The following is a 26,417-nucleotide window of genomic DNA, read 5'->3' as shown; positions in this document are numbered from 1 at the left end:
TTTACCATTATTATAAAGTTAGATCTACAGCATGTGATTTTTCCTATATTATGCAAGCAAATATCCTATTTTAATGTCTGAAAACTTATCAACGAGATATGAACTTAATTATAAATTTTAAATTAGAATAAATATTAAAAAATTCACCATCATACTAGCACTTGTTTTTATTTGATCTATCTAGGTGTGTAGCTACAAATTAAATATATATATATATTTGACAATTAAATTTAATTTTTAAAAATATAATATTTAGATGAAAGATGAATTCAAGTACAGTGACATAATTATTATCATGTTAGATGTGAGAGGTTATAAGATATTTTTAAGCTGTCCTCTTGTGCGCTTGCCCTTTCTAGATATTTGTTTAGCCTCCTCCCTCGTCTCTCTCGTTTCATTCCTGTTTTGAGGCCTCTTTATTTGTTCTAAACCAATTACTGAATACAAAATATTACTTGATTAATTATTTTAATTTGGACAAATTGATCGGGCACTCTTTCAATTTTAAAATTTATCCAACTAATTCATATATTTTCCAAAATTATCCATAAAACCACGGCATCTCTGCACTTTTGCTCTTTGAAGGGGCATTGTGACTAATTTTTCAAAAAAAAAAAATTGGAGAATGTCTAAATTAAAGGACAAAAGTTTAATAATGTATGATTAATTTACCATTTTAATTTTAATCTTAATTAAATGACAAAATTTTAATCGAGTCTGACTCGATGAAAGTCCAAGACCTCTACCGGTCTTTCAGGCTAATCTCGATCCCATGTCTATTAACAATAATTATTATCACCCCTTGTACTTGCAACACTGTTGCACCCGCTACAAGTTTCATGACCATTTAATGTAATATTTAATGAAGGTCCTCTTGACACCACATTTTCGTTAGAGAATCTCGTCGGTGCTAGGTATCTTTGTCCCATCCCACTATAACACCCCACGACCTATTTGCATGTCAAGGAATTTCATTTTCCCTTCTATATAAGCCAACTTGCTCTCAGGTCAAGATATATTCTTTTTGGCTCATTGACACTCTACCAACTAAATCTCTTAATTTCACTATTAGAGTATTTTGCAGGTGCTGTCACCCCTTCCCCACTCTAATTATTGGGATCAACTCCGACGTTTTCAAAATCTCCCTATTCAACAACTCTTTGGACTAGAAGGAACACAAATTTTAATAATCAACTATAATGTCAAGATTTTTAAGTCCCCTGTCTGGACTCTAAAGGTCTTGTTAGAATTATCGTTCTTGCTCAGTCCCTCATTGTTTGTGTCTTCGATTTTGACAAATGAGATAAAATCACATGTAAAAATTTTGTCTCATTACGCAAAATAAAAAATCAAACCCATAAATTATTAATATAAATCTCAATTTATTGTCATTCAATAATTTAGTTTATGTCGTGAGACAGGAAAGACTTGTTATAACTCGTAAATGTAAGTAGATTTCTATTCAGACATTTTATTTTAAAAAGTCACGTGTTTATATATATACATATCATATATGCGTGTATGGTGTGCGCACGCGCACAAATATATATGAATGTACAGCGGGCCCCACCCACTACCAAATTCCTTCCCCCCACCCATGCTGCCATGCAGGCAATCCCCCCCTCCCCCCTCCCCAGCTCCCAGACACCCCCCACCACAATATATATAATAATTTTATATTTTTTAAAAATATTACTATAAATTATTATTTAAATACATTATTCATTCTTTAATTAGAATTATAGTTATAATTATAATTATTTTAATAATTATAATCATAATTAATAATTTATTTATTTATTTAATCATAATAAAATTTATACTTATTTTATATATTTTAATTATACCTATCAATTGAGGTATAACTGAATCAATCAAATATCAAATTAATTTAATTGATTCAGTTATACTTTATTTGACAGACACGATTAATGATTTAATCTTTGGGTTACTTAGATATTGAATTATTTGTTATTCGACATTGATGTAGCCTAGATAATAACAAATTTAAAACTTCCCTTCAATTAAACTCTCCATGTCATTCCCTCAATTAATTGATGTAGTATAAATTTTATTATAATTATTGTCTAGACTACATTAGTGTTGGATAACATAAATGGTTTAATATATGAGTAACCCAAACATTGAACTGTTAATCGTGTCTGTCAAATAAAAGTATAATTGAATCAATCAAATTACTTAGATATTTGATAGATTCAATTATACCTCTATTGATAGATACAATTAAAAAATATAAAATAAGTATAAATTTTATTATGATTAAATAAATTATTAATTATGATTATTATTATTAAAATAATTATAATTATAACTATAATTCTAATTAAAGAATGAATAATGTATTTAAATAATAATTTATAGTAATATTTTTTAAAAAAATATAAAATTATTATATATATTGTGGTAGGAGATGTTTGGGAGTTAGACACGAACAACATATCAGTTCTGTATATGTATATGGCCACATATTACAAATATACATGTATATATAAGTACTTTATTAATAAATAAGATTAAAATATTTTTGAAAAATATGTAATTAAATATTAAAATTAAGAAATATGAAATTATAATTATTTATAAATATTGATATAATAAATTTGAATTTAGTCTTAGATGGACAAAATGTATTCATAAATAGGGGTATGCGAATCCTAGTAAATCTGAGGACACAGTTTCATTGGGTTTAGTGAGTTTTAAGATATTTAATAAGTAATTAGAGATTAATGAATTTAAGAAACCCACTTAATTCCGCTTTTTAACTCTACACCAAATTCGAAGCATTCCCATAAATACTAACACAACAGATTGACCGTAAAGCATTAAAAGTAATGGTATGGGAGCGTGGGGTAGCGGCCAGCGGGTAGGTGGCCGTGGGAGGAGGAGGGGATTAGGTGAAACGTGAGGTGGATCCACCCCACCACGTGGGCTGCTCCTGCCCTCATCTCCTCTCAACGTATGGTCCATACATTTTTGCCACGCTTGCAAACCACTTTATATTTTCACCTTCCTTCATAATTATAAATACTAATATCTGAGTAATTATGTATTATTAATCATTAGCGCTAGCTAATCTTTTCCTTTTCTTTTAAGAATAACTATAAAAGATTCCAAAATAATGTGACTTAAAAGGCTTTTACGATTTTATCCTAATAAAAAAAAAAGAAAAATTAGTTTTGAAAGCCAAAGTGACTCATCATGAACAGCGTTGGAAGATGGAGAAGAATGGCAAGTTCCTCCTCTACCAACCAAAACCAAACCAGTTACTGAATGGAATGGCAGATGAGAGACGCATTAATTAAATACCCATATTGTTCCAACTTTTAACTTCATTGGCATCTCATCTCTTCTACTACTACTACTACTACTACTACTACTACTTGCAAGCTAAGCTGCTGCTCTTCTCAACCCAATTCGAGAATCCTTCCTTGCGGCATAGCCTTATTGTTCCAGCAAGCAAAGCAGCAGTGCTAACTATAAGCAGTAAGCTCCCCTTCTCTGTCTAGCTCTTGCTGTGAACAACTGCTACCTAGCTAGCTAGGTATTTGGTTAAGTAATTTAATGGATATATATGTATATATGGTGATGGTGCAGTGGGTACAGAAATGGTGATGGTGGATGAGATTCCATTTCCTCCTCAGCTAACACTTGCAGCCAACCCGCTACCTCTTCTGGGTCATGGTATTCCTCTCCTTTCTCTACATCTTTCTGCTGTTTTTCAGGGCAAAAAATTATTTTCTTGCAAATTTTGTTGGCTCAGAAATTGCTTCCCCTATCATATTTTACTAGCTTTTGTAATTTTTTTAATTATGTCACCCGATCGAGACCTAATTAATGAGGAAATAATCAAGATATTCAACACGGAAAGACTATCACTTATTATTAGACTATTGTGATGAGATATTTTCTTTAAAATGCACAGAGATATGTGATGTATAAAAAATAAATTGTAAATGACTTTGCTCATAACGTAACTATATATATATTGAGGTGGTTGTCTCGAAATAGATAGTTGCACTGATAAATATAGAGTCTTGAGTTTGAGTAAGTTTAGTAAGGTATTGTTAAAATTGATTGATGTATTTGATGCGTCTAATCTATAAATTTTTAATAAGACTGTCCATTATATGATCATATTTAACTTCAGGGGTGCAATTGCAAGTTACGCAAGGGCGATTGGTTGCCAAGTATACCTTAGAATCCCAATCTTACCAAGAAAGAAAATACTAAAAGTGATGGATTTTATACTGGACATAAAACTAATTAAAATAATGCATATGTTGGATGATGAAAGTGTAAAATAAGAGTACACACCCAATAAGGGTGAATTAAGTCTTTCAAAACTTTTCGGGTTTGATATAAGTTTTATAAAAAAAATTTATTTTTTATTCTTTTTATATTTTGAAAACAATGTTGGAAATGTAAAGCTATAAATGCATAGTGTATGAAAATTAAATGTAAAGAAAATGAAATAGGCAACACACAAGATTTATAGTAATTCAACATAACTTGACTTACTTTACTATTTTGACTCCCCACTAAAGATTTTTCAAATCCGCTAAAAGAGTGTCTATTTAAAGAAGCGAGTTTTATCCTCTATAACGATATATCATTTCAAAGGTTCAATTATATCCTTTACACTAGTTTTTAATAGTTTTAGTTATAATTTTCAATAGCTTTTTCAAGATTCATTTATAATCTTTACAAACTTTCTAACTCTTATAGCAAATTTATAGAGAAAAAATATTTAAGCAAAAGCTCGCAAAGAAAGCAATTCTCAAAGACTTATGAACGGAATCTCACAAGAAAATGACCCTCAAAGTGTATATGAATGAAAGATTTGGAGAGATTTTTAAATATAAACAAAGAGAATAAAAAGATACGAAATGTAAGCACTTCATTCTCTTCTGGAATAAAATACTTTATTAACAAATGAATTCAAAGAATGATGACTACGAAATGTAAACACTTCATTCTCTTCTGGAATAAAATACTTTATTAACAAATGAATTCAGAGAATGATGATTACGAAATGTAAACACTTCATTCTCTTCTGGAATAAAATATTTTATTGACAAATGAATTCAAAGAATGATGACTTTCAGCTCAACTCTTTTTTTTTTTTTTCTTTCTCATTCTTTCTTTTGTTTCTCATTCTCCTTGTGAGAGTATTTCTTCTAAGCTCAACAACTTCAACTTGGTGCATGTTATGGGTATTTATAGCCTTAGTTTTTTTAATGCACTTTTCAATTTTGTTCAAATGATAAATGAATTAACTTGTAAATCAACAAAGAATATTCTATTTTTGCATTCCAATGGTTAGTATATGTTCTTTAAGCTCAAAGATAGTCACTTTGTTGAAAGAGATGTTCAGATAATATTTTATAATGGTTAGATTGTCTGGAAAAAAAAAGTGTGCCCAATTAATGTTATATGTAATGACTACATTTTTTTTTTAATTTCAAAATAATATTAGTCAAGTAAAACTTTGTATTACTTGAATCGATTAATAATTTAAATATAGATACTTAGTCTTTGTTCAATAACTTTTACTTAATTAAATCACTTAGCTATTCAAGTAAGCACAAAGTGACTCAATTAACATTAATTCTTAGTCTGACTAATGTTCAAGTACATATACTCGACATTTTGCTCTCGAATTATTACTTGAGTAAGATATATGATTACTCGTTTACTTGATCAATATTTTTTCTTACTCGACTAAGTACAAGTATAGAGACTTGTTATTTTGGTTCCAATTTTTTACTTTATTAAAGAATATAGTTAGTCGACTAATGAACTACTTAGTTGATTAATTAACATTCTAGTTACTCAATTAATGCTTTTCTTTCACATACTCTTAAGTAAAATAATGACATAAGCAATTAAACTTTTAAGTATTTCTAGATTTTGCTCAATTAAAATTATAAGTTAGTCAGTCCTCAACTAAACATTTTCTTACTTGATTAAAATGATAATAACTATATTAAATTTGTACATTAGTTGATTAATCATTGAAATCTTAGAATAACACTTTAAAATTTTGCATTTTAGTTTTTAATCTCAAAATATTCTAAAATGTTCATTAAAGTTTTACATTATATATTCATTATTCAAACATTCTCAAAATTAAACTAAACTGATGGGATGATAATAAGTGTACTCACCCCGGCCCCCAATAAATACTAGCTAAATTGGTTTTAAATTAACGATGTGAAATAGACTGAAACCCCATAACAAAGCTAGGGTTGACCAAATCTTAATACTAAGGGTCATGCTAGGCCTAGTATCTATGGCTCCCCACGACATGGACCAACATGGCCATGACCCATATAAAATTAAAAAAAATTAAAATTAACAAAAATAAAAGGATATATGAACCAAAATTAATAAATTCAATAAACAATCACTTGTTTATATTTTATTGTTTGGAAATTGTTAGAACTTAAATCTTCTTATAAATGTCATAAAATATGATAAGTTATGGTTTAAAAATATTACTACTTATGGATAAAAATGTAATTGTCTACAATAATTATTATAATTCTAATTATCTAAACTTTTAAATTAATGTAATATTCAACATTTATGTTTAACTTCTATGTTTAAAATATTATTTTATTTGGTGTAGCATTAAGATAAAACTTAACTTTTTAAAAATATAAAGTAATTTTTAAAAACAAATAAAATAAAATTTTGAAGTGGATGGGGAATATAGAGATGAGTAGAAGGAAAAAAAAAAAAAAAAAGTCAGGATGTGGCGACAGGAAAAGGTTTTCAATTCAAACATCATCCATTATCATCCTTGAGCACGATCATCTATCAATTCAAGTGAAACTTGAAATGATTAAATTGGGTGTGGTGATGAACAGGAATCACTGATATTGAGATACACTTTCTCCAAATTAAGTTCACAGCCATTGGAGTTTACTTGGATCCCCAAATTGTGGGGCACTTACAGCCATGGAAGGGTAAAACAGGCAAGGAGCTGGCTGAAAATGATGACTTCTTCGAGGCCCTTATTTCTGGTACGGTTTTCAGCTTACTTATGATTTACTGAGATAGAGACACGATGGGGATGGGAAGAATGGAGATTTAAAATTTATGTAATCGACCCAGCTAGCTAACGAGGTTTAGGGTTGTGATTGCAGCTCCAGTGGAGAAGGTGTTGAGAATCGTGGTGATAAAGGAGATCAAGGGATCGCAGTACGGGGTGCAGCTGGAGAGCGCAGTGAGGGACCGGCTGGCAGCCGACGACAAGTACGAAGAGGAGGAGGAAGAAGCCCTGGAGAAGGTGGTCGAGTTCTTCCAGTCCAAGTACTTCAAGAAGCATTCCGTCCTCACCTTTCACTTCCCGGCCGCTTCCCCGACCGCAGAGGTATATCACAAACCGAAAACTGAAAGCTCCGTATAACGAGTTCTAATATCTGCACTCGGGCCTGTCTAATTTCGAATGGTTTGGCTGACAGATCGCGTTTGCGACCGAGGGAAAAGAGGATGCGAAGATCCAAGTCGAGAATGCAAATGTTGTTGAAATGATCAAGAAATGGTATCTGGGTGGAACCAGGGGAGTGTCTTCTACGACAATCTCCAGCTTGGCCACCACGCTCTCTGCTGAGTTAGCTAAATGATGAACTATATATAAACATATGCTTGTACTCTGATGGGTCGTCTTTGTGGGTCACTTGCCATTGCCTGGCACCTTGCTCTAAGAACAACTCTTGCTCCACCAATAAAATGTATCTCCCCCCGTTTCTCTTCTTATTATTCCTCCCATTCATGCTCACTTGTGATGAGTCATGTTTAAGCTATAATTTATTAGTAATGAAAGTCATCTTGAACTTTAGTTCAGCTTGCAGAATTTCCTCCCTTTGTTCTTATCTTTTCACCCAAAGGAGGGAGGTCTATTAATGGATTGCAAGTGTGGGACAGTGACAATTTTTTGTTTTTAGTATTGTTTGTCTCAAAGAAAATGTAAATGGTCTCTCGCCCCATCTATTAGGTTAGGCTGAACATGGACAATGCCCAATTTAACTATCTCCTGCTGCACTTAAATGTCATCGATGAATGATGATACAACAATGACAATTTTAATGGCCAAATTGATAAGGGATCAACATATGACTTACATGGGTAAGTCATGATCAAGGTTGCTTGTTAATAGCATTTCCATTTCACTAGGAATTCTTTCCCACAAAAAGAAAAATGAGATGCACATGTACGTTGTTGAATAAGTGAGAGCAGAAATGGGGTGGTCCAATGATTGAGAGATGCTCTGTAACATGTCCTTATTACTACAAATATTTGCAGATAATGATGAATGAATGAGTGAGTGAATTTCCATCTGTGTGGGGCTATATATGGCTAGTAGGCCATGACAAAAGGAGATGAATTGTTTGAGAATCCATTCCCACAACCACAATGTGATGATGATTCCTTGTGTTCCATATCACCATATATACATACATACATATATATTTATCCGCTGCTGCTGCTGCTTCTTCTTCTTCTTCTTCTTCTTGATATGGGTATCAAATCAAACAATGGCACATGAGATGAAAAGCTCATCAGATACAGATTAATGGAACCTTTCTTTGCTGAAAGCTGGTACTTGACCACTGTTTCTTTTTTCATCATCCTCTCCCTTTAGCTTCCTCCAATTAAATACAAGGTATCGTAATTAATTCGCGTTAACATGGGTAGTTCTTTTGACTACTTTGCCCATTCCACAAGTTACATCTCGAATCAACACCTCTAAGGGTAATGGAAGAGATTAAGAACTTTGATTCTCAAATAAAGGTTAATTTATTCGTGAATAAGCGACATATATAAAGATATATATAACTCTAATCTCATTAAAGTTGTTGCCTATAAATATATTACCTTAATTCGGTCGTTAACGGGTATTATACTAATAATCTATGAACATTATTATTCGTAGTATTTAAAGTATATTCTACAATCAAATAAATAAAGTTCCTGAATGTTTATACAAAAATTTAATAGGATGGGTTATTATCGTGAAATCGTGTATCAAAGCAAAAGATTGAACCTTTGTTAATTTTTTGTGTTATCTTTTTGTCTTGATTTATGTGCGTGCTGTATACATAAAAGCTTAGAATAATTACTATCTTTCAAATATACCAAAAAAAAAACTCGCCTTGCATTTTGATCTTAAATCAAATCTGCATAAAGTAATTTTGTGACATGTAATAAACAAGAAGACAAGATCAAAGCCGTACAACAGAAGCCACCCATTTCTGCTGGAGCCTACACGCAGATACGAAGGAAAGGAGATTTAATGTCCTGACATGGATATCATTTTAGAATGAATTGGGACTGATGAGTAAATAATACCGTAATCCAAAAGCAGATCTGGTTCATAGAATCATAAGCCTCTGAACTGGAAATTATAGCTCCTGTACTGTACACATGACCCGAATTAAATGGAGGATGGATTCAAGAGCAAAATGTCTTCATTTGGAATCAATGAAAACCCCAACAAACACACACTACGGTGCTTCTTCCTCCAAGTCCATGGTAATTAACTAACATGGCAACCTTCTCTGAAATCAAATGATCATATGGTCTGATCATCAATCCCATCAAACTGTTCTTCTATGTATGGCTCTTTCTTCTATGCGCATAGCATAGATAATACGTAATTAAGTCTTTACGATATAAAAAGGAAAATTTACTTTTTCAAAGGTCCTGAAATTGGTCCTGCCCACTTTTCCGAGCAATAGAAGAAAAATATTTTTCCGCCCCATTAAGCTACCTCTTCACTGGGCCCAGGGACGTCGCCCGATGTATTTGCAAGATGCCGGAGTTCGCCATCTGAGGCAGCAGCATCAGAAGTCGGTGGCGGTTCAAGCAGTGATTGCCGGCAAGTCGGACACGAAGAGTGGGAAGCCAGCCATATGTCTATGCACCGGACATGAAAACCATGGTGGCATTTCGGCAGCACCCTCACCTTCTCCCCGTCCACAAATTCACCAAGGCATATCGGGCAGTCCGTCGCCGGAGTACAGATCCCGGAGGCGCCGTAAACCACCACCGGAATCTGGTGCAGGGCGCTCTTCTTCAGCCCGGTCGCCGCCAGTCTCGCCGCCGCCTCGCTCGGCCCCTCCAGAGCGAACCTCCGGCTGCATCGCAGCGCGCAGCGGATAATCGAGTTCAGCCCCAGAGCACATATCAGCGCGCAGAGCAAGGCCGCCAGGATGATCACCATGTTGGTGTCGAAGTTGGCTTCGCTCGTGAACGAGCTCCGCTGCCGGCCGCCTCCATTCTCCGGCGGAGACGCCGGTTCGGCGTCGAGGAGAAGTCTCATCCAGTTGCTACGTCGGTTCACCGCTTTCACTAATACAAACGCTACCGCTGCTAAAAAAATATTGTGGGGATATCTGGATAACTTGACTTTGGCATTCAAGTTCTTGTAGCCTTTGTTATTGTCAGGCATACATGGTGGTGATTTCATTGTTCCAAGGGAATTCGAAAGCGAATCGGACCACGAAAGAGATGGAAAGCAGGGAATTCATCTCACTCATGTACCCAGAATTTGAGATCCCCTGTTTCTTCAGTATTGAAAACTTGGTAATTAAGAAGAGAAAGCTTGTGAATTACCTGAACCAGATGAACTTGTAAATCCTTCGTTCCTCGGATGAAGCATAGAAGTGGAGTAGAGAGTTTTTCAGGAGCAGAATTGGTTTTGTGAGGAGAGGAGGAGAAGGGTGGGTTTATATATCTGTGGGGGAAAGAGAGGAGTAGGATACAGAGATGAAGATACCAAATGAAAGCAAGTTCAATGTTAGGTGTCTCTTCACTTGTTTGTAAATGAAGGATGTGACATATAATGGATTAAGCTTTTAAACTTTACAACCAACTAGGAGGGGGCAATGGGTGCCTGAGAATTTTGATTATGGCACCTGATCCCAATTAATCACAATTAGGACAACAGGAAAGTGCTTATTCCCCGCACCAAATCCTTGTCCCACCCTACTTATTAAAAGGCCAAGCAATTCCATTCCTCTCTCGCTGCACCCTCATTCCCCAAGGCGTCGGTCTAATGCTAGTAAAAACATCACTTTTAGGAGGTGGCGAGTTGCGTCTTTTAACCGTGACACAAAGACGGCTAAAAAACAAGACTTGTCATCAGTTAATGCACATGGGTATCCTGTGGCCGTGGTCGTGGAGGCCTTTGCCGTCCATTTCACGGCGGTTTCCGGTGGACCCTGGAGGCGGAGGAGCTGGACACCTGTTTGGTGCTCAAACGCTGCGATGTTTCCACATACTTGCCTAACCGCATTGAAGTCCCCTGGCCTTGTTAGGAAAGGAAAATGACTAGCAGTTGGAATAGAATGGAGCTCTAGTGTTTATCTTGTGAACCAAAATGAAAATATGATAAATGGCGTTAGGTTGGGGCACAGCATGTTGTGGAACACTCGAGCCCACACAACATTTTCTATATAATTACGGCCACATAATTGTACTATTGGCTCAACTCTTTAGGGTGCAGATTGCGGAGTGCTTTTGCAATCCAAGCCCCACTCCAATATTTGTTCCACTAATGCCATTATCTCATATCTATCCTATCCTATATATATGGCCGGCCCCCCATCCAATTCTACCATTTCATTCACATCATCTTGTGCTGACAAAATATGGGTACGAATATTGCCAATTATATCATTTTAATTAGTTGCATGTTAGTTATTGTTCGGTAGCTCCTCAAATTCAACCTCGCATGAGAATTATGGTAAAAGTATGTACTCTCTTTGAGTTTGGGATTAAATCAAATAAATCTTTATATACTTCTTAAATGGATATAATTTTTCTTTGATTTTGTATGTCTTTTTAAATCTTAACATGTTTACATACAAATTAAGACCTTGAATTTATTATCAACAAGTGTTATGATTCAAAAATATACACTCTCAAAATCTCTACTTAATTATGAGAGAATAGAGATTCAATCGAATCAAATTACAAGATAAGAGTGATCCCTTTGTCAGACTTGCAAAATAAGTGAAGAAGTGTCCAAGACCCCTTTAATATCAAGCAGTTTTAGAAAGTTTAAAGGGGGAATTGCGGTTTCCACTCATGGAAAAGGAGAAGTGGGACTAATGCAAGGCTGCCTCCTTGAAAGGCGCCAACTAAGAAAAGCTTCAGCTATCTCCAATTCCTTGGCCTGAAAATGCTGTCTCCACCCAAGAAATTTAAAGCAATATATGGTCTTTCAGCTAGCTATGAATGCTCGTCTGCGAAGAGGCTATTTAATTTGTGTTCCAAACACAGTGTGTTTGAGTTCAACGTTCTCATTATGGTGGTGTCAAGTTGAACATTGAACTAGCTAGACAATCTTCTTGAGAAACTTAACCAAATCTAACGCTAATATTTCCCATTAGAGTTGGGTAGGAATCAATTAATTTATAGTTAGATTTCCATATATGATATTTGCTTTTAATTTTAACTGTGTATTTTTTTTTTTCATAAATACAATAGTCACCAAATCATATATACCAGTTAAAGCATATAGAGAAAACTATTATAATTTCGTACCACCAACTTGATTACGAAGTTTTCATACGCTTGTTTATAATTGTTTTGTGTTCATTTTCCTTTTGTTTAAAAAACTTTGAGGACTCAAAAATTGTGATGGTTGTCAAATTTTGAAGATAAGAGCTAAAAATAATGTTTGATATCTCAAATCAATGAGATCTTGCTTCCTCTTAATGATATAAGATTAAATTTATAAATAATCATTTAACTTTTTAAAATGCTTCTCCAAGTCAATCTTATTACTAACACATGTTAACATAGGGCACCTAAATTTTACTAATATTGGTATTTTGCGGCTTAAAGCATTTTCTTAACTAAAAAAACATAAAAAAAAAAAAAATCATTATTTTTAATGGGATTGGTTCAAACCAAAGTTGAGATAACGAATCCCAAACCTAGTTAATCGTGAATTTAAATTTTATAGAGTAGTCTATGTACTTAATTGATTTGAATATACTTTATACTTTTGAAAACAATTTAAGGTTGGTAAACCTAAATCTATGATTGAAGACATTTGACAAAGTTAAAAGGGAGAGGCGGGGCTTGTTAGAGGTTGAAAAAGGAAGAGTACTAACCCATTGGAGGGCACTATTTCGGCTTTTTAAGGCCTGTGGTGCTATAAAAATTTAAAAAAAAATAAAAAAAGTGGGGCAATTTTTGTTTGTGGTTGCTTGGGCTCAAGTTAAAAAGGTTATTATCTTAAGTCTTAATCTTATTAATTTGGAAGGTGTTTAATTTAAGATAATATATAATATTTTTTGATTTACATAAATCTTTAGGTTTATTTTATTTGATTTAATTTTCAAAAAATATAAGATATTCAGTTACATATAATGCGAATAATGATGACATATATACTATATAAAATAATAATTAGATTTAGGGCAAGTGTTTGTCGTTTGTAAAAAATGTATTATTAGGGATGAGGAAATTATATGTAATAATGAGTTTTTTTTTTTTTTTCATTTTTCATTTCAACAAAAAGCATTATATTTTATGAAAAGAACCCGAAGCTTTATTACGGCAACAGATCGGCTGTATATTTGGACCCAACCCAAGTCACGTACAAACATGGGTGATCCATTTCTTCGCTTTCTCAACAACTTGAATTTCCACAAATACCCTCCTTCCAAATCTACACACAGACACAGTCGGACAGTCCACTTCTCTCTCTCTCTCAGCGATGCCATGTGACTGATGAGAGAGAGACGGCGTGAAAAAGAGACCCAAAACAAAGAAAGCACCAACAGCAATACGCGGGGGGAGAGAGAGAGAGAGAGAGAGGCATATGATGTCCATGTAGAGAGACTGTGTGTTGAAGGGAAGGCCGTCAAAATGCAAGATCCCTCGAATTCAAACCCTAATTCCGCCTCCCAAAGTATTCCTAAGCTTCCCACGGCGTCCTTTGGGAACCCCTCCGGCGTCTTCAGGGCCGCTCACCACCGGCGAGCCCACTCCGAGGTGAACTTCCGCCTGCCTGACGACCTGGATCTCGTCTCCGATCCCTTCGATGGCCCGCCGGGGAGCTTCGACGAGATCGGATCGGAGGATGATCTGTTCTGCACTTATATGGACGTTGAGAAGCTCGGATCCAGCTCCGCAGACGGCGGCGACTGTCGGATCGACAATGCCGGTGGTAGCGGAATCGAAGGGGGAGTGGCTGCGGATGGTGGTGAGGGGGAGAAGACTTTGAGGCCTCGGCATCGGCATAGTAATTCAGTGGATGGCTCGGTTCTTCTTGGCGAGACTATTGAGGCCAAGAAGGCCATGGCTCCGGATAAGCTTGCTGAGTTGTGGACCATTGATCCCAAGCGAGCCAAGAGGTACTGTTTTGGCTTACCTTGTTTCAGATACATATGCACGTGTTTTGACCGTAGATTTGAGTGAAATGCTGATGATTCTTCTTTTTAGTTTTCTTTTTGCTGAATTACATTGCTGGAATATGAATGGATTTGAGGCGCCTATTCAGAACATCACACTGAATTGACCAAGAAAAGGAATAATGAGAAAACTTTAGTTTCAAACACGTTATCTTTAGCGGAAATGCGCGATCTACTGCATGTCAAGTCCCAATCTTTATCTTTTAAGACTGACGGTAAATTCTAGCTCAAAGTGGAAGTTCCTTCTACAATATGGACTTGAGTTGATTTGCATTAGATGCCATTTTCCTTTTTTTGCTAGTTGATATGGTTTAGGATCAACCAGGTGGCTGTTTCCATTCATAATTCGTTCATCAATCAGAAATATATATCCTGGTTTTACTTTTCTACTATCACTAGTGTGCGTAATCAACTCATTGAATGGGAGTTGCTGTCGATTATGTTTATCCAAATGTGTTAGTTTCTTTCCTATAACTTCTCTACTGCTATTCTAAACATCCCTGAAGTACACATGCTGAAGTTTTCCTTTTGTGGCGTAAAAGTTGAATTAATGTAAAGAGTGATTTGATTTGGGTCACTGTGCTCTGGATGCATGGTCACCCCTTCCATCCATGTCACTCTGTGTTTAGAAGAGATTTAGTAATGGAATGAAATGAAATTTATTGAGTGGAATGGAAATAAAGAAAATGGAATGAAAGATTCTTTCTCTCTCTCTTTTTCTGTTTTTTATTTTTCTTGAGAGAGGATAGGATGAAAAGTAGTGGAATTGGATGGAAATAATGGATAGGATGAGTCTCTATCCATCCAATCTCTCCAATTTGAGGGACACTAAATTTTAAGAAGATTGGATTGAAAGAGTTTCCATTCAATCCCTTTCCACTACATTACTAAAACAACCTCCCAAACAAAGAGAACCTATTTCTATCCTTCATCATTCATCCAATTCCATTACTTTTCACTCTCCCAAACACACCCTCAGGGAATATGCAAAATGATCAAATAGTAAAAGGTTGCCTGGATCAAATTATTCAACTACATAAGAGTACCAAATTCTTTCTGGACAGAGATTTTGTGAAGTTGAAATTGCCTTGTTGCATAACTGCACGAGTAATTAAGGCAGTCTTCATTTAGAGTAAAATGAAACATTTGGATTGCCACAAAAAGATTTTAGGTGAGTGAAAAACATGAATGTATATGATAGAACCCATTTCCTTACTTCTAAACAAGAACTCATTCCACAATCATTGAAATGAATTAGTTAACTTCTTCTATCAGAAGATTATATTAGTAATGGGTAATCAATTGTTTTGTGCTCATTAGCTCCTAGTCAGACTTTACTCACTGGAGCTGTTGTGATGGATTATTTAATCTGTTAATATTTTGGGTGATGTTCTATGGCCTCATCTATGCTCATATTACATAGGGCATCCAGGGCATCCCAACAATAGTTGTGATCTACACTAACCAGCAGATAGTAAGCCCCACTGACTGGTGTTACCAAAAAATAACCATTACACATTCAGTTATGAATTGGTATATTCATTTATAAGTATGATGCCCTTTTGTCTGAAAATGGTGAATTTAGAGACTCAAAACAGTCTTAAAGTTTTTTTTTTTTTTTCTTTCTTTCTTTATGTCACTTTCTAAAAATATTTTCTTATGGAAAAAGTCAATTATAGGGAACTAATTTTGGGGAGAATAAAGTTTTGATGAAAACAAAGTATGTATAAAATGGTTATCATACTTAAAAAACAATTGTGTTTACATGGTTAATTTGAAGAAAAGATATAGCCAACCTTATCAAATGTGTAATCATCAAAAGAATTTCTTTGTAGAAATCTGACCTAATTGAATTGAAGAAAAGATAAAACATATTGTCAAATGTTTTATCATCAAAGAAAATTATGTTATTGTCTTGGTGGATGTGACAAAAGAAGGCATGAATTAAGCTTGAATTATGGAGGAACACCTTAGAATATGAAGATTTTAAGTTTGAGCAAATTGTGAACTAAATGTCAATAAAAAATAAAAGTGGGGATGATATTATTATGAAATGTGAAAATCAAGTTATTCTAAGAAAGGTTAGTTTAGATATCTTAGATGGTTAAAAAGAAGAGGAAATTCTTAAGGATGTTACTCATAGAATCAAAACACGATAGTTAAAGTAGAGAAATGCGATAAGTACTTTATCTGAAAATAACATTCCTTCAAAGTTAAAAGAAAAGTTTTATCAAACAACTATAAGATAATCTTTATTGTATGGTTCAAATATAGACAATTAAGTACCAATATGTGCAAAATATGAGTGTAATTGGGAAGAGAATGTTATGACGGATATACAATACAACCATACAAGGACAGACAAAACAAGAAACAAGATTATACGTAATAATGTATTGAAGTGATGTATATTAGATACAAGATGTGAGATACATGATTAAGATAATTTGGACATGTGGCAACAAGATTGGTAGACACATTGGGATGGGAGTATGAAATGGATGAAGTTTGTAGTAAAAGAAGATCAAAGAAAATTTGGTGGACAACCCTAACATGATATATAGGATATAATATCCTTTATGAGGATATGACAATATGGCTAGAAGTCTAGAATTCATGTAACTGCCCCACCTAATGGGATTAAGGCTTGTGATTGTTCTATTATATCCATCTGACCTTTTATTCATTGGCATGCTTAAAGGACTTAATTGTACCATATTATGCCTTTCAAGCATGGTAGGAATGGGATTGAAATTCCTGTTCAATTCATGAACAATATGAAAGTTCTTTCCCATATATGCCTATGAACAATCAATTCTCCAAAACAATTGTCATATTTTCATCTGGCATGTATAAGATATGCATGCACCTTGAAATTGCCAAAATACGTGTATGACATGTTGCTTGGTTTATTGAATGTTGAACTTGTCAAATTCCTCAAATTAATGCAAACACACCAATATTCAATAATCATGGTCTATTCCAAATTGGATCTACTTAAAATCTGATTGTGGAATGCTTATTCTTCTTTTTCATGTTTCTCATGAATGAACATTGATTGTTTGCAAGTATATTTTAACTTGTGATATTATCTATCTTTTTACAGAATTTGTTGACCATTGAATCTAAGTATTTTTTATTTTTGTTTGTTGAATAATGTTTAAATTTATGAACTGGACAACTTTTTTTTTTCAATATTTTATCTGGTTCTTGCCATGTTTGTTTCCGTATTTCCTTCAAATCATTGTACTTGTGACCTTCAGAAGGCAGGAGTATCATGCTCATTGAAAGCAGGCTTGTACTCGCACTTATGATTCCCACTTAAGTGTCAAAGAGGTTGGACAACTTACACAGAGAATTTTTGTTGGGTGGTCTAGGGGTGGGTTCAAATACCATCTAGTTAGTTGGAAGAGTTGCCTCCCTATATAGGGTGCTGGCTTGGGAATTAGGAAATTGAGAGTTTCTGAAACAGTTCTCTTGGATAAATGACAGTGGAAGTTGTGTGAGAGTGATAGTCTTTGTAAGCGGGTCATTATGGGCTAGTATGGCACTTAGTGGGGGATTGGTTTTGTGAGCTCTATTACATCTTCTTTTGGGTTTGGGCTGTACAAGAGGATTATGAAGGGTGCAGGGTGACTTTTTCAAGTTTGTTTCTTTTGAGATTGGTGGCGGGTTAGGAGGTGACTTTTTCAAGTTTGTTTCTTTTGAGATTGTTGGTAGGTTTGAATGAGATTTTAGCTTTGGCGTTTGGGGTGAGATTAGTCATTGTGGGATTTATTCTCTGACCTCATTAGCTAGAAATAGATAGGTTGGTTGGTGTGAGAAAGGGTTTCTTTCTTCAGTCTAGGAAACCATTCTCATTTTTCATAGTCCTCTTTTTATGGGTTAGGGGTATAGGTATTCCTCCCTCTTAGAGCCCTCTTTGCTCTTTTAGATGATTTATGCTTGTAACAGTTCACAGGATTTTGTACAGGGTTTGCCCCCTTAAGGCTTCTTCTTCCTCTTCTTTTTTGCTTTGTTACTTATCAACTCAACCTCTTCCCCCCCCCGAAAAAAAAAAAAATATATATATATATATATAAATTAAAAAACAAAAAATGTATCTGTCCCTTGTTTCATAGATAAATGCAAATTATTTAAAGTACTCCGACTAGTGCAGAAATAATATTTTTAATAATCTGAAGAAGTCTCAACTTTTTGGCTTTTTGCTTTTCATGTTGTCTGAGCCTTAACTGTGCATGTAGGATTTGCAAAATTATTTAAATTACTCAGACTAGTGCCGAAAAAACAAGTTATAATAATCTGAAGAACTTTCAAATTTTGGCCTTTTGCTTTTCATGTTGTCTGAGCCATAAGTGTGTGTGTAGGATTCTGGCAAATCGGCAGTCTGCTGCTCGTTCAAAGGAGAGAAAAGCTCGTTATATATCTGAACTTGAAAGAAAAGTTCTGACCCTTCAAACAGAAGCAACCACCCTTTCTGCACAACTCACATTGTTCCAGGTAATTGCTGCTTGCAAATAGTTTGCTTTACTAGATTCTAGTTTTGTGCGATTGTTTAAGTGCTCTAACCAAATTGTGCTTGAATTCAATGTTTTTTCTTCTTGATAGTCATAGATCCATGGTTGTTCGGTTCTCTCTCATGCCATGAAAGACAAGTCTTTTTATAAGACTTAACAAAATAGGATGTTTCATTTTGATCACCTGTTCTAGCGGCTGATTAGTTTGTTTTCCCCTATTACTGTTCTAGCTGCTCAATTAGGTTCTTCTCCCCTTTATCAAATGCCCTAATTCTTCTGTGCTTTCATTCTTTCCGTGTTTAAGTCTTGATTTTCATGCAGTTAGGTTTCTTGTGCAGCACTACAAAGATTGTTCCCAACTGTTTCCTAAGAATGTGGAACAGTACACCCCTCTCCCCCCACCACACACACACACACACACAAATCTCTCTGTTCTTTGGTTTTGGAAATCATTTGCCTTGTTTTTGTGACAATCCCTTTCAGTTCTGTTAAGCCAAGATCATCCAGGCCAGCATAAAAGGAAATCCTTGGGCCTTATGCCAATTATGAGGAGAAAATTGCCAATGATAGTTGACAAGATAATTTAGATGGGCTGGTGCCAAACGAGTCCTCATTCGCTTTACCCGTTAACTCATTTACACCTTTCCTTCAGTTTTGACAAATGAAATTGTTTTATATGCTTCATGTGATAACTTTTATGGTTTCTATTGCTGTAAAAAATTCCATTTTTGACTAATTTTCTATCTTGAACTCTCCCAACATATATTGTCTTTTTAGTTCTATTGGACCAGAATATGCTAAAGTTCATGGCCTTCTTGTTTTCTTATATAGAAGATACAGCAGGTCCAACCAATAGAAAATTAGAAATATAGAGAGTTATGAGTTTGGGTTATGAGTTTCATGTGATCTCTTTTACAGCCTCCAGTATTTCATACCTCCACTTAACTAGACCCTCTTTCTCTGTTCTTGAACTTCTCAATATCTATTGCTTTCTAGTTCTACTGGAATATAATACTTGAGCTCATGGTGTTCTTGTTTTCTTTCATAGAGAGATACAACAGGTCTGAGCAATGAAAATACAGAGCTTAAGCTTCGGTTACAAGCTATGGAGCAACAGGCTCAGTTACGCGATGGCAAGTTATCAAATCTCATTACAGATTTTTACAATATGTATTGTTATCTTATTTTTTGCATGTCTTTTCCAAAATTCATTATATGCAATCGTGAATGAGATAACATGTCTACTTTACAGCGCTGAATGAAGCACTAAAGCAAGAAGTGGAAAGGCTCAAGATTGCAACTGGAGAAATAACATCCTCATCAGATACTTACAGTTTCGGAATGCAGCATATTCCATATGCTCATTCTTCCTTCTATTCACAGAAGCCGCACCAAGAACCAAGCGACCCCCAGAACGCAATGCCGCAGTTCCATCCCCTCCAGTCGAGCATGATGAACCACCAGCACCCTCTGCTCGTGTCATCCCAGACGCAGGCCCTCTCCGAGATGTTGCAGCAGGACTCGCTTGGTCGATTGCAGGGCCTCAACATCAATGCCAGAGGCTCTCATCTTGTGAAATCTGAGGGCCCTTCTATTTCCGCCAGTGAAAGCAGTGCGACATTTTGATCCAGACGTGACACCAACCCGCTCTGTTAAATTGTTCATAGGCTGACACCTTTAGCACCACTTGTTCAGATTTATTCATTTGTTAATTTAATTGGGAACCTTAGGTCTTTTGAGCTGCTGCTTTGACTTGGTTCTTGGGTGATATTCCTGATTTCTTCACTTTTTCGTTGCGAAAGAAACCATTTTCTTTGGTGCTGTGTGTGGGAATACAAGGTTGGACGGAAAGTTGCATCTTTCATGCAATGAGTTCCTGGTTTCTTTTTTTAGGTTTTTTCATCCGAGATATCTCAATTCATGGGAACTGTTCTGTTAATTTTGTATCTCAATTTGACCAACTCGTACTACTGATGTGTTGTATCAAGCGCTCTCTCTCTCTCTCTCTCTCTCTCTCTCTCTCTCTGTTGTTGCCTTCATTCAAACTGGCATTTCCTGCAAAAAAACAAAATTAAAAAAATAAAAATACAAATAAAGCTGGAATTTCTTGACTCCATATGAAAAAACTCTGTAAATATATGTTATAATGAAAAACTTAATTGAAAAATCTTTTAAGTATGTCTTATAATATCCTAAAGAAGATATACGACAGCATATAAAAAATAATTAGTTAGAATTTATATAAATTTTTTTACTGAATAAAAAATTATCACTTGATAAAATCAAAAAGATAAAATTCAGGTAGTTTACTTCACTTAGTATAAAATTAATATTTGATACATGAGGGGTGGTGTTGAATCACAACATATTGCATATATAGCGAGCTAGCTAGCCAGTATTTATTTATCCAACACCTCTGCCTAATAATGACTTCCTCCCACTAATGGGGAAACATGGATAAATAATTAATTAAAATTTAATATTTAATAGAAAACACAGATTGAAAAAAGAACCAACTAATTAAATTAATAAAACAATTAATTATATGGATTAAAAAAACTGTTTCAACCATTGCAAAAGTTTTTATTATACAAAAATAGAAGCTGTACAAAAACAAAGATATAAATTAATTGTTTAGATATTTAGAGTGACACTGATATTCAGAAAGCAATCGAAACAAAGGAAACAGAAGTGGAAAAGCTTATCCAAAACCCTACCCGACAAACTTTGAAACGCATATTTATTTATCGTCACTGCTATCATCTCCAGTTGTCTGTCTTTCTTTCCTACGCTACTAATTTTATTGGTTCGGGAACAACATGCATGGGGCCAACGCCAAACTGTGTCTCTTCCAAGCCATGAAACCAGATGTTAATGGCTGCATATGGTCTGCCCGCGCAATGTTGCTTTATTAAAGCAACACGATGAGAACCTGAAAAAGAACTGTGAATTTGTTGCCGTGCCTTGTCTTTCTTAATTATAATCCAAGGACTTGCAGGCATAATCTCCGTTCTCTCTTCACACACATATATATATATAATGAACCAACCAAAGAGCATTTGCAATTCTTGAGATTAAATCAGAAAGGCCACCTTTCCAACACACACACACACACACACACTCATATACCAGGAACGTATATGAAGACTTTACTTCTGGACCATATGTATATATATATAAACTTATGGCACTTTCATGGACCATGCATGCATGCATGCACATGGTAGGCCCCCAATGGAGCTCCATGTGGAGTGTCTGTTCGAATAAGTCGTACCTATCAAAACTAATAGCTAATTAAAACACTGTTTTATTAAAAAGATTTTAATAATGTTCGAATAAGTATAAAATCACATTGACACACATTAAAATCATAAAAAAAAAAAAAATTCTTTTTCTATTTTCTCATTTTTATTATTCAAAATAAATTTGGTGCGGTAAAGTAAATTCAAAAGAATTTTAAAGTTTTATGAATGTTAAAAATATAATTTATTTAAATGAAAAAGTAATTGAAGTATAAAACATTTCATTCAACATATATTACTATTTTAAAAACTCAACTATAATGAAAAAAAAAATGATTTGCTTACAATTATAGATTTGAATTATATTTTAAAATTAACAAAAAATTAATATAATTTTTTATATAAAAGTAATTTATGTATTTAAGCCCGCATATCTGTGAGTTGATTTTCTAGTATTTATATTAAGTGGGAATAGGGAGTTCAAACCATTCAAGAGTACTCTCTTTGCTTACGTTCTTTTCAGTGTTGGGAGATCACACACACACTGTCTGGCCATTGGAACTGAGAGACAAGCCCTTGTGAAGGGCGCTTTCGTTGTTTCCTATTTAATCAACTTACATAAATGCAGCAAACATTTTGGATAATGCCCCTTTGATTTTTTGTGTGTTGGAAGTGTATTTTGATTTTTAGGGAGGGTAATTGAGTGTGTTGAAATTTCTAAGTTTATTATTTTAATTTTTTTATAATAAAATTATTTATCTCCTTTCGCGAATGTAAATCAAATATTATGATCGAATCACGTAAATCTTATGCTCATTAATTGTTTTCATGCTCTTTAACAATGGTTTTGTGATTTTTATTCTGATGAAAACTATTAAAAGGGATCCTTCTGTAAATATATATATTAACAAGAAGAAGATACAATGTGATCTTGAATATATAAAAATATATATATTATAATTGTAACTCTGGTATCAATTGGTTCCAACGATTTCTTTTTCTTTTTTTTTTTTTTTAATTTTAAAGTGACAGCAAAGCCTAGTTTCAGTACTGAATCTTGGGCATTCTATTTTTGTTAATATTTGGTCAGGAATTCAAGACATAAAAGAGAAATGATATCATTATTTATTATATACAGAGATATATATATATACAAGGAGCTCCACCCTATAATTAATTAATATTGTTCCAACCCAAAACAGACAATTTTGAGGATTTGGATCAACAATTTAATTATTCCTTCCTTCTCTCACCACCATATGCATATCTATTTTCCTTTCATATATAAAATAAGAATTATAATAGTTTCTTATATCATAATTAAAAGTAAAATTTAATTACACATAATTTTTTACATTAATTTATTTGTTTTAGTGCATGTGATTAATTTGTGAGTTATTTAATTAAAAAACAAAATGAGAAAATGGTTGATTTATTATTTCCCACATGCTCATTGCTCAATTAACAATTTCTTTCTAATTTGGCATCATATCAATATTAATGGTGTTTGATTATTCATTGAAAATTATGAGTCCCGAAGCAAGCATATATATATATATATATATATAGCATGCATGGCCATGGCAGGCCCGTATCCCCCGCTGCTGCTTGCATGTGCTTCTAACATGCATGCATGCAGCTGGGTCCTCAATTAATTAATTAATCAAATTCCTCTCCAATCTCCATCTTCTATTTATACAAGCAATGTCTAATTAAATCTTTCTACTACCCATATGATTTTGATGGCTTTACAATAATAAACAACTTGATTCTATATATTTAAAGCCGGCGTTTTCCGGAAGCTCAGGGCGGGTTTTAATTAATGATTATTCCATCGGACTAACATAATTTTTTTTCCAAGTAAACTAACTAACGTGATTTAAGGAGAGTACCCATGTGATGTGACAAATTGTAAATTAGTCACGAATTTTAAGAAAAAAATTGAGTTTGTACCTGTCCGTACTTTTTTTTTTTTTTTACACATTTTTCTTTTATCGAACATATTCAAATGTCATTGTCCTTTTATTCGTTTTCTTTTTAATTTTTAATTTTTTGATGGGTGGTAATGATCCTTTTTGTGGTTGATTTATATATATATATATATAGTGTGACAAAACCAGGCTATAAAAGATGCAAAATTTCAGACAGATACATGGTCTGTGTTGCTTGATGTTAACGCGTGATAATTGATTAAGTGAACATGGTTTTAATTAATTGCAAGTTCCGAATAGGAGTTTAAGCAGATCTCAAGGCTCTTAATTAATTTCACCACACAAATAATGGACACATTGTTTTTGTTGTGGCCTAAACATGGGGCTCATAGGTCTCTCTTAATTTCAGGAGCCTCGTTAATTGCTGACAAATTGGTTGCTCATAGTCCTAGGAGGCTGTGGTTCTTTCCTCACTTTTGAGGCAACAAAAGTCTCACTAATTTCTTTTAAATTGGAACACTTTTATATTAATATATTTTGATACTTCATATAATATTTATACATTAATGTATTATATTATATTGACTTAATACACATGACAGTCCCTCAACAATTAAGAAATATATTTTTTAATTTTTAATGTGTAAAATATTAAGATTCAATAAATGTATAATACTTAATTTGATGTGTCTCGTTAACGTAGTATTCTACGTGACGTATATAACAGTTCTGTTTACTCTCAATTACGATAAGAATTTAAAGTAATAATAATTTTTAATAATTAAAATATCGAATATTAACTTTTTACACATTAAAGATCAAATGCCAAATTTTAAATTATTAAGCGTTCGTCGTATGTATAAAGCCTATTATATTTCATAATAATGTAAATGTACAATACATTAATACAAAATATTACTTTGAATGTCAAAATTAAATATTCATATAATATCTTTAACTTTATTAGTGAATAAATTTGTATATTTTTAAGATACGTCATTAGTCTCTGTCAAATTATCTCAAGATTAATAACAAAGCACTTGCAGAGTAAACTAAAGTTAATTATAAAATCTATTTGTGACAATATTCGAAGATTTTTCTCTTCATAAAATTATAATACTTTAGTCTTGACCTTTCATCTATTTATGAATGATAAAAAGTCACATTTAAGATTCACACTTTTTCACATGTGACCAATATGAAGAGTTACGTCTCTTCAAATAAGTTCCCATTTAACTAAATTAGAAACTTTATTGTCTAATTATTTTCCTTAATTTCTATTTTATTTTTCAAAGAAGCTTAAGACAATAGTTGAAAAAAAAATCAAAAAGTTATAAAATGGTCTCGTAATACTTAAAAAACCATAAAAATTTTGGTCTTTTTTAGTGGGCATTATAAAAATGATAATATTAAATAAAATAAATATTATGTTTTATGTAAATAAGTTGCCTAAAAATTATTTTTCCATCATAGTAAAAAAGTTTTTTTCCTTTTTAAACTATTCTTGCTTTCTTGATCTTAAAAAAAATTCTTTCAAGAAAATGCAAACACTTATATTTTTTTTCAAAAAAAATAGCAAACAAGAATGGAACAAGCTTCGGTAAAATTATTTATTTTAAAAAATAAATTTAACTTGCGAAAATAACTCTCTAAACAAAAACAAAATTTAGTACAAAAACGGCTAGAATCCCCAAAGGACGTCCACAAAAAATTGGTCCCAAATGAAACCTCATTTCTAAGCACTGTTTTGACCGTAAATATGCTATTATAATGATGAGTCAAGGCCTCAAAGGGTTCAAAAGAAGATTTACTTGCTGGGTAGCGCCTGAGAGCACTAATCAGCTTCGGGGCTCTTCCCATTGGAATGTGTAAAAGACCCTGTTGATATAAAATATATATTGCTGCAGATCTACCACAAACTATGCAATTTAATGTGTCCACACTATAGCCCATTTGACACAAACTAACTAGCTAGCTGTCTGTTTGACTGCCATGAATTTAGGCTAGTTAATCAGATAGACAATTTGCCACATGCCATGCCATGTAAACTAGGCATTGGAACAAGGAATTAAAACTGCAAGCTTTGTGGGTCCTGTGAGAGTTAGGCACTACAATTGCAACATTTGCATGTGCAGCTTCATCCTTGCATATATCACCTCAATATTTTTTCTTTTTTCGTTGAGTTGTCACTTTCTACCATTCTAAGTCCCCAAACCCTTCAGCCTACCCTCCCCTCTCTATTTAGGGAAGCCCTCTTCTTCCTCCTTG

General features: G+C 33.7%; 3 protein-coding genes across 3 annotated transcripts; 2 read left to right on the top strand and 1 right to left on the bottom strand.

Moving 5' to 3' along the window:
* The first annotated feature begins 3,248 nt into the window (after positions 1-3,248).
* Positions 3,249-7,867, top strand: LOC127797794 (chalcone isomerase-like protein 2). Its single transcript, XM_052330937.1, has 5 exons — positions 3,249-3,504; positions 3,616-3,702; positions 6,894-7,049; positions 7,173-7,399; positions 7,491-7,867. Coding segments are annotated over exons 1-5 (633 nt in total). The 5' UTR covers positions 3,249-3,503; the 3' UTR covers positions 7,653-7,867.
* A 1,299-nt stretch (positions 7,868-9,166) lies between these two features.
* Positions 9,167-11,034, bottom strand: LOC127797793 (RING-H2 finger protein ATL74-like). Its single transcript, XM_052330935.1, has 2 exons — positions 9,379-11,034; positions 9,167-9,291 (listed from the first exon to the last, which is right to left on the bottom strand). The coding sequence occupies exon 1, from the start codon at positions 10,496-10,498 to the stop codon at positions 9,791-9,793; it is 708 nt and encodes a 235-aa protein (XP_052186895.1). The 5' UTR covers positions 10,499-11,034; the 3' UTR covers positions 9,167-9,291; positions 9,379-9,790.
* Positions 11,035-13,724: 2,690 nt separating this feature from the next.
* On the top strand, positions 13,725-20,963 carry LOC127798455 (transcription factor RF2b-like). Its single transcript, XM_052332028.1, has 4 exons — positions 13,725-14,402; positions 18,827-18,959; positions 20,025-20,109; positions 20,229-20,963. Exons 1-4 carry the CDS (start codon positions 13,777-13,779, stop codon positions 20,600-20,602), a joined length of 1,218 nt encoding a protein of 405 aa, XP_052187988.1. The 5' UTR covers positions 13,725-13,776; the 3' UTR covers positions 20,603-20,963.
* Positions 20,964-26,417: the final 5,454 nt, after the last annotated feature.

Source organism: Diospyros lotus, chromosome 3 (genome assembly GCF_014633365.1).
Source record: "Diospyros lotus cultivar Yz01 chromosome 3, ASM1463336v1, whole genome shotgun sequence".
In the NCBI taxonomy this organism is placed as follows: Eukaryota; Viridiplantae; Streptophyta; class Magnoliopsida; order Ericales; family Ebenaceae; genus Diospyros; species Diospyros lotus.
The sequence above is the reverse complement of the archived record's forward strand: the minus strand, read 5'-3'. Positions and strand labels throughout refer to the sequence as shown.

Coding starts and splice junctions, on each gene's coding strand:
- LOC127797794 (XM_052330937.1), top strand. Junction 3,703..6,893: donor GCTACCTCTTCTGGGTCATG/GTATTCCTCTCC, acceptor GGTGATGAACAG/GAATCACTGATATTGAGATA. Junction 7,400..7,490: donor CCGCTTCCCCGACCGCAGAG/GTATATCACAAA, acceptor TTTGGCTGACAG/ATCGCGTTTGCGACCGAGGG.
- LOC127797793 (XM_052330935.1), bottom strand. CDS start 10,498: ATGAAATCACCACCATGTATGCCTGACAATAACAAAGGCTACAAGAAC.
- LOC127798455 (XM_052332028.1), top strand. CDS start 13,777: ATGAGAGAGAGACGGCGTGAAAAAGAGACCCAAAACAAAGAAAGCACC. Junction 14,403..18,826: donor GATCCCAAGCGAGCCAAGAG/GTACTGTTTTGG, acceptor GTGTGTGTGTAG/GATTCTGGCAAATCGGCAGT. Junction 18,960..20,024: donor CACAACTCACATTGTTCCAG/GTAATTGCTGCT, acceptor TTTCTTTCATAG/AGAGATACAACAGGTCTGAG.